Here is an 8,787-nt window from a genome sequence, read left to right as displayed (position 1 = left end):
TGGAATTTTTTTTTGTTATTTAATACTCATGGGTTATAAATTATAAATTATGTATACATAAATACATATTTTTTTCATTAGTTAACTAGATAATTAATAAGAAATAAGATCTGGGAAATATTTAACAGTGATTTCATACTTAGCTATTCAATACTAATAGGCTTGATTTCCAGATTACCATATATCTAAATTATAATGATTTATATTAATTGACTATAAATATATAATTGTTTTTTTCATTAGTTAACTTGAGAAAGTACATCTGGAAAATATAACAGACATTTCATACTTAGTTATTTAATAATCATGGGTTTGGGTTTTTCATTATTTAACTCAAGAAACTAGATCTGGCCACTTTGAATAATTAAGTAAATGTAAATAAAATGGTGATTACAAATGTATAGAATTTGTTTTTTTCTAGTTTTGAGAAAATAGCTATTAAGCTGATACCTTCTCAGTGTTACATTGTTGTAGGATCACTACACATTTAAAACTCTTACTTTTTTTGCTCTTGAGGCCCACTAGTCTTTCAGAAGTGTCAGATGAAGTCCCTGAGCAGCTCTCCAGACGCACACAATGGCGTCTGCACAATAAACACTTTAATCAGGTGCTGTATATAAACACCTCTGAGAGGCCATCACACTGCCTCTGATTGGCTCTTCTGGGACTCCTGATTGCTGTAAGAGATCACGTGAACCAGAACTAGAAGAGTGGCAGAGCCTGAGGGAAACCTCGGATTGATACACAGGAAATGAGAGATTGAACCAGATCTCGACCTGATCCCATAGTGTGACTTGATTAAGACACAATCCTGGTGTGTGTTTTCATGGAAAGGGCACAGAGTGGTGCATTGAGCTCCTGTGGTTTCATCTCTGTAATGCATAGAAGCCAGTTGTTGTTTTAACCCAGATACAACCCGGTTTAAGTGAACTTCTCTCTAAGTAACCCCAACCCTTACCTCATTTAGGATACTCAGATTCATGAATATGCAAATTAGGAGAAAATGCTCAGCAATGATGTTGACTGAAGAATTTGCACATGGTTTGTCTTTAAGCATATTAAAAACACTGAAATAGACATGTAAACGATGTCAAAAACTTGATTTTCATCACAGGGAGTATCATGACACGAGCGTGTGGCGGCGCTGACCCAGATCCGGCGTGATGACGTCATAATAATATGTCGGAATAAAGTCGTTATTTTTGTTTTCTTTGTGCAAAAAAGTATTCTCGTAGCTTCGTAACTTTACAGTTGAACCACTGATGTCACACGGTGCCCTCAGATTTCATCAAAAATATCTTAAATTGTGTTCCGAAGATGAACGAAAGTCTTACGGGTTTGGAACAACACGAGGGTGAGTAATTAATGACAGAAATTTCATTTTTGGGTGAACAAACCCTTTAATGCTACATATGTGGCAATGGTGTTCTCTGAACTCTACAGCTGATTGGACGTGTCTCTCTTGCCCTCCCCAGGGTTTCGTGGGACAGCGATGGAGAAGTACACATCCTCAGCCCCGGCGCCAGTGACGTGGGAAGCTACAGATGCACCGCCACCAACGATTTGGGCTCCGATTCAGAGACAACACTAGTTCTGCTGGCTGGTGAGACATTACACACTGTTGCTCTCTATAATGACGGTTTTGTATACAATTTGAGCTGCTGGTTTTTTATTTCTTTATAAACAGAAACTCCCACGATCGCTGCCTTGCGGAGAAACACGTCAGATCTGAAGAGCAGCAGTCTGAAGGTGGTGGTCGGAGGGGACATCAGTGTCCGTTTAGGTGCCAACCTCACCCTGGAGTGCCCCGTCAAAGGTATGGGACAATTTACAGGTGGATTTCACAATCGAAAGAAAAATAAAACATTATATTTTGGTAAATTTGTATCAAAATCAAAAATATTCCACCAATACCTAGTCAAACATAATGTGATCTATAAGCAAAAAAAAAAAATAATTTTATTACGGTAATTTGAACAAAGATAACATATATTATATTATTAATAAAATATAATAAAAAATTACAATTAAAGTACACTTACATATTTTAATATATTGTTTTATAAATAATTTCAAAATCCCTTAATTTGCAAAAAGTTTTTTACACTTGTGCGAAAAAGAGTTCAGAGAATAATCAGAGATGGAAATGCATTTTGCGAATAAATTCCTCCATGCGCATCAAAAAATCATGTGACTTGTGAGTTTCGTCTGCTCGCTCTGAGGCACAAGGACTTTATTATGCATGAAAATGATTATATTCAGTGGCTTTCCTACTTTTCTTAGTGATATTTAGTGCAAGTTTAACAGGAAGTGACGATTTTGTTCTCTTTGACTCGTTGGATGGAAACGGTTCTTATTCGCAAATGTTTTATACGATATTCAAATTTTGCGCATAAGTTGGATAGACTATGGATAGAAAGGAAACCCAGCTAAAGTTTCACATTATATATTAGCAAACTTGTAAAATGACAGCTAATTCGTGAGATTTGGCAAAGAAATGCTAACAATCAAATTATTTATCTTACAGTATGTTTGAAAAACAGACATTCCATGGCTTTAATCGCACTAATGTGTATTTTTGTGAGAAAATACATCTCCATCATTATGAGCTGCTGCAATCTCCAGTGCGGCCTCAATGTAGATTCGTCAAATTATCGAGATACTTCCCTCTGTGAAAAGTGAGCATTTTTGATGTGTGCATATCCCATGCTTAACAGCTCTTGTCCATGTGGTTTTGGTGAAAGATTCGGCTAATTGGACAGAAATGGTGTGTAAAGTCAACAGGCGTTCAGGATGCCGGGATTTCTATGGGATTTATGCCGCACTCCGTCATTTACAAACGCCAATCTACTGTAGCAAAACAGGGCTCCTGTCACTCTATTGTACTAAAATATATGTTTATATAAACAAAGGTTTCTGAGGTCGTTCTGTCTGTCCTCTTCGTCACAATTACTGTAGACTTGTTTATCTAGTGATTTGGTTGATGCAGAGGACACTGCTGTTAACATTGGCCTCACAAAAGGCCAGAAAGCCACGAGTGTCAGCTGTTCTCTCATGCTTTCATCACCATCAGATTCCCTGAGATGAATAAACAGGATTTGAAGAACGCGTCCAGTTGGCTTTGACGGCATAGGCAGCCACAGAGCAGTGCATTATGGGTAATGATGTAAGAAGATACTGTAATTGAGTGGTTAAGCTGATGGTGTGGAGAGATGTGTTGTTAGAGGACACACACACCCGGATACAGCGAGCGTCTGATCCAGGTCACGTTATTACAGAGCATAATTTAGTCTGCTTATCACGCAGATCATTAAAAATAGCTCCATTCTAAAATCTAGTGAGCTGCCTACATAGACAGCTTACATGTAACCTCAAAAGTGATTTTAGAAAACTCTACATAGGCAGCAACCCTGTGCACCTAGTAGCTCTTTTTAAAAAAAATAAATCTAAACTATTTTATTAATGCTTTCCAGTATTAAAAAATATTTTATTTATTTATTTTTAATTATAATTTTATTTGTCTGCTGTCTTGTATTTGTTAACAGCCTGACTACATAGTTAAAATTAAAATGCTAACTTCATAGCCAGGAATTGGAACAGAAGGAAAAAATGGCTCATAGAATTGTGTATTTTTTCTAATTCTGTAATTATCTAGCAATAAACATTAAATAAATAATTATTTATATATTTATTTCTTTTTTCGACAAATTGTGAGAAAATATTGATTGTGATCAGATCAGAAGGTGATACTATATATTATTTGAGCAGTTGTATTTTCATTTTATAATGATACATTTTTGTATTGTTTATATAGTTGTATAGTTATATAGTAGCATAGCCCAGTATTGGAACAGAAGATATAAAATTAAACATAAAATAACTTCTTCTTTTTTTTTTTTTTCAGATTATTGTCTAGTGATTAACATGAATTAATTTATTTATTTATGTATTTATTTTATTTTATTTTATTATTATTATTATTATTATTATTATTTTATTTTTTTTGTGATTGAAAAGACAAATTGTGAAAATATTAATTGTGAATCTCCAAAAAGGTAAAACTAAATATTATATGAACTGTTTTATATTTCTGTTCATTTTATATTTATATATTTTTATGTATTTAAAAGTCAGCATTGACAGGTATTGGAACAGTAGAAAAAAATGGAACATAAAAAATATTTTTATTCTCTGATTCTGTTATTGTCTAGCAATAAACATCAAATAATAATCACATTTCAAACAAATAATCAAATGTTATTGTATTTTATTATTTTATTTTATTTTACTTTGTAGAAAGTGAGAAAATATTTGTGAGGGGGGAAAAATATTGTGAACCTCAGAAGGTCAATCTAAATATTATATAAACTTTAATTGCTCTGTTTATTTTACATTTATAAATTTGCATATTGATTATATAGTTAAAATGCTTTGCCAGCATTGCCAGGTATTGTAAATGTTGATTTTAATTATAGAACACCATTGAAAAGAACACAAGTTGTCCAATGTGCTTTACATCAATCAATAAAAAACCTTAAATAATAATAAAATGAATGCTACTAATTATAATGCTGATAAAATCACTAAGAATATGAAAAGTGAAAATAACAATAAAAACAACTGATTGGCATTAAAGAACTACCTTTCAGACTTTTTCTATGATTGGTCAAAAGCCAAAGAAAAAAGTAGTTTGGGTCAGAGCACTTCTAATGTGTGTTGGAACGGAGCGTGTGTTTGTACGAGTATGCAGTCAGTAGGCGGTCAGCACTTAGAGATAAACATTTTGTATGTAATATATCTTCTTTTAATGTTCCATTTTTTTTTCTTCATCATCATGCAGTTATTGTTCCTGTGTACGTTTCTCCTCCCGATGGAAATTCCCTTTCCAAGAAAGCAGAGGTCACTGCGGCGGCCTGACTGTTTACTGGTGCCAGAGTGTGTCAGTGCCCATGTGTATGCCTGACACGCACACACACACACACACACCTCAAGGCCTCCGATGTGATTTTCCATTTCTAAGAGTGTGTCTATTCATCGGCTCTCAGACTAACGGCCGTATGTCAGTACTAATGTCTCGATTCGGCAGAACGGGGGATCATAAAACTCAGACTCCAATCCATGTGCTGCACATTATTTTCAGCGGGGGCATCCCATGGGAACTTGTTGGAGGGAGGCAATTTGCATTCATTGTGCCCATTTGTACAAGTAATTTGTGGCAACCTGCGGGCCTCTTGTTGATCTGCTGTTTGAATCAACATTTTCTGCGGTTTGATTTATTCGGCGCGGGCTCTGATGTTGACATATGAGTCTTTTAAGGGCAAGATAGCAGTTGCCCCTAAATACTGGAACTTGTTCAGTGATTTGTCAAGAGCTTAGGTTTGTTTTGGGGAAAGCTGCTCCCAGACTGGGGTGCAAAATAGGGTCTGAAACTCTATTTCAAATGGTCAGAAGATATTGATTGTGAAACTCTGTTAAAAAGGTCAAATACTAAATATGATATGAGCTATTTATTTTATTTCATTTTATTATTTTATGTTATTTTATTTTATTTTATGTTATTCATTTTATTTTTCAATTCTGGCAACCCTGGAAACTAATTTTGGCATGTCTCAGTTTGTGAGATTCTGTTATGTTTTTTTTAAATCAAACATTAAACACAAATTGAAATTAATAATCATTATTTATTTTTTTTATGATTATTTACAATAATTATTGTTGTTAATAATAATAATAACTTTGGTTATTTAGTTATACAAGGTTGGGAAAAATAGTGGTTTATAGTTGGTTACGCCATATATTTTCCATCAATTATGGAAAAAGTTTTTTATAATATTTTATTATACAAAAATATTTAAGTTTCATAACTTTGCTGAGCTTGACAAATGCAGTCAATAGTACAATTTGTGTATAAATGAAGAAAGTGAATTGAAATTGTTTGGCTTTCAGAATTTTAAAGAATGTTTTTGTAATTTTAAATGTTTTTGTATTTTGTTTTTATAATGTGGCAAAGTCATGTTGAGCACAGGTTTGCCTGCAAATGTGGGACACAGATGAAATAAAATTAATTAAACATATTTGAATGTAATATAATTTCAGCTCTTTTTTCTCTCAAAATGTCATAATTGATTCAAAATTATGACGTTGAACTATTTTATTTGTTATTCTATTTTATACAGTCTAGAAAGTGATGAGGTGGCACAGGCCAAAATCACCATTTTAAGGGCGAGATTTGATGTGTTTGAAAATACCATCTTTTTCTGCAATGCTAATTTTATTTTAAATAATACTTTATGTAAAGTATCTAACATTTCTTTCCCTCAAAAACCTTTAAAAAGCAACGGGACACCTAAACTGTACACTACTCATACAGTAGAAAGCGGTGATTAGCGTCAGCTCCAGACTCCAGTGTGAATTGATTGATTGAGAGTGACCTGATGGTTTTCTCTGAACAGGTGTCCCGCGGCCAACAGTGAGCTGGCACCGTAAGGAGGGTCCGCTAGGCGCCAGCGCTAGTCCTCTCCTGGACGGATCTCTGCTCCTGAGAAACCTCACACCGCAAGACTATGGCACCTACTCCTGCGTGGCTGCCAACAGCATTGGAAAGTCAGTGGCCTCCGGCCTGCTGCGTGTGGCGGGTGAGTAACGATTCCCATAGCAGCTGTATGTCAGTCCACACTTCTCCGGGTGACAGGGAAATCCTCGCACGACAGCGTTTCAGTGCTAAGTGAACCACATTCTGTGGGTTGGCTCGATTTCCGACAAAGTCAGCGGGAGATTTGCGAGTCGCTTATTGATATTGGCATCGTTTGGCGCGTCTTATTGAGAAATAACGTGAGACCTACAGCCTGCAGGGGTGGTAAAATCCATTTTTGCAGCGAAATTAAGAAATATTCCCTTCTTTATAGAGGCCGTTTGTCTCTTGAGATCTTATAGGCCACAAAAAGAAGGCAGTCGAGGCCTTGTTTGGCATCAGATGACACAATTTCCCTCCGTATTTCATTAATTGAGGTCATTTCTGTCTCCATCATGGTCAAAAGCAGCTGTAATCTCTCTGCTGATTAGGAAAAAGAGTAATAATTCAGCTGCTTGAAGTCGTTCAACCATCAAAGGAATAATCTTTACCTGTAGGAATGCTTTGGTTGATTGCGTTTGATGGTGAGATGTTTGATGACACAATGCTGTCCTGATGCCAGGAGGAGCTATGGGTGAATCTGAGCACCAGGCTTCAAAGGAGATGAACAGGAAGAGGGTTCTGATGGCCTCAGTGATCGGCACCAGCGTCACAGTCAAACCTGGAGATACCTTACGGATAGGTACTTTCATGTTGTTTAAATGCACTCTTAAAAATAAAGGATCCAAAAGGGGGTATTTGCAGCAATGCCATAGATCAAAATAATTTTGGGTTCCCCAAAGAACCTTTTTTTTTCTTAGAACATTTTATAATCTAAAGAACCTTTTTCCACAATAAAGAATGTTTTGTGGAATGGAAAGGTTCCATGGATGTTAAAGGTTCTTCACTGAACCATCAATGCCAATAAAGAACCTTTACGAGTGTATGAGCTTGTTTTGAAATTTAAACACCATATTATCAGTCTTACCTACATAATTTGCCATTTTTTATTCTGTGTTAAAGGTTGAAAGATCAAAGACAATTTTTAATATAACCCCGACTGGATTCGTCTGAAAGAGGGAAGTCATATACACCTAGGATGCCTCAGGGGTGAGTAAAATGTAGCCTAATTTTCATTTTTGGGTGAACTAACCCTTTAAGGCTTGTTTCTTGTAGATTAATGGTATACTACATGTTTTTGTGCCTAAAGAAATTCATAGTGTTTATCACAAATACTTTTCTCATTTATAAGTCATTTTGCATAAATTAAAAATTAATAAATGTAAATGTTATTATTATTTATTCATAATGCAGTGTTTTCTATAGTGTAATAGGATGTTCAAAAAATGTAGGATGAAAAATAAATGTAATTTAGTGTTTTTAGAATAGCATAAAATGTATAGTTTTGATTTATGCATAAAATAAGGTCTTAAAAACATTTGTAAAAATCCTATTCTTAATGAGTATTTTTGTATTTGTTTCCAGTGTTCTTGTTTTATTTTAGTATCATTAAGATACTGTTAGTTTTTTTTACTATTAGTTTTCTGTTTTAATTTTAAATGTAGTTAAAGTTTTAGCAAGTTTGTTGTGTTTTGTCATTTGTGTTAGTTATTGTTTTTAATATGTCTATATAGTTTTTGCTAATTAAAAATGTTTCAGTTTTAATATGTTTTAGCATGTTTTTAACTTGTACATTTATCGTATTCCAAGGATTTTAAGATATTTTACCTGGATAACAACTAAAAAAAACTAATTATCAGCTAATTATTTATATCAAATTATTTATATCAACTAATAAGTAAGGGATAATGTACATCCAGCCGGTTGTTATCTCAGAATAAACCCCGACAGGGTGATCAGGACCCTGACGCGAAGCGCTTATTACACGTCTACTTGCCACATAAGTAAATAATTAGACGCGAAATATTGATTTGAGTTGAAATAAACCCCGGGGGAAGTCGTGGCCTAATGGTTAGAGAGTCGGACTCGTAACCCAAGGTTGCGGGTTCGAGTCTCGTACCGGCAGGGATTGTAGGTGGGGGGAGTGAATGTACAGCACTCTCTCCACCTTCAATACCACGACTGAGGTGCCCTTGAGCAAGGCACCGAACCCCCAACTGCTCCCCGGGTGCCGCAGCATAAATGGCTGCCCACTGCTCCGGGTGTGTGTTCACAGT

General features: G+C 35.1%; 1 protein-coding gene across 1 annotated transcript in view; it reads left to right on the top strand.

Annotated features, from left to right (window-relative positions):
• The window catches only part of LOC107662271 (ADAMTS-like protein 3), a 213,640-nt gene that overhangs the window by 192,518 nt on the left and 12,335 nt on the right, over positions 1-8,787 (top strand). The window contains exons 22-25 of the mRNA XM_016452223.1: positions 1,476-1,603; positions 1,688-1,816; positions 6,453-6,635; positions 7,194-7,313. Coding sequence (XP_016307709.1) covers positions 1,476-1,603; positions 1,688-1,816; positions 6,453-6,635; positions 7,194-7,313 — 560 coding nt within the window. The remainder of the gene's footprint in view (positions 1-1,475; positions 1,604-1,687; positions 1,817-6,452; positions 6,636-7,193; positions 7,314-8,787) is intronic.

This window comes from Sinocyclocheilus anshuiensis, unplaced genomic scaffold, assembly GCF_001515605.1.
Source record: "Sinocyclocheilus anshuiensis isolate Anshui unplaced genomic scaffold, SAMN03320099.WGS_v1.1 scaffold579, whole genome shotgun sequence".
NCBI classification, from domain to species: domain Eukaryota; kingdom Metazoa; phylum Chordata; class Actinopteri; order Cypriniformes; family Cyprinidae; genus Sinocyclocheilus; species Sinocyclocheilus anshuiensis.
The sequence above is the reverse complement of the archived record's forward strand: the minus strand, read 5'-3'. Positions and strand labels throughout refer to the sequence as shown.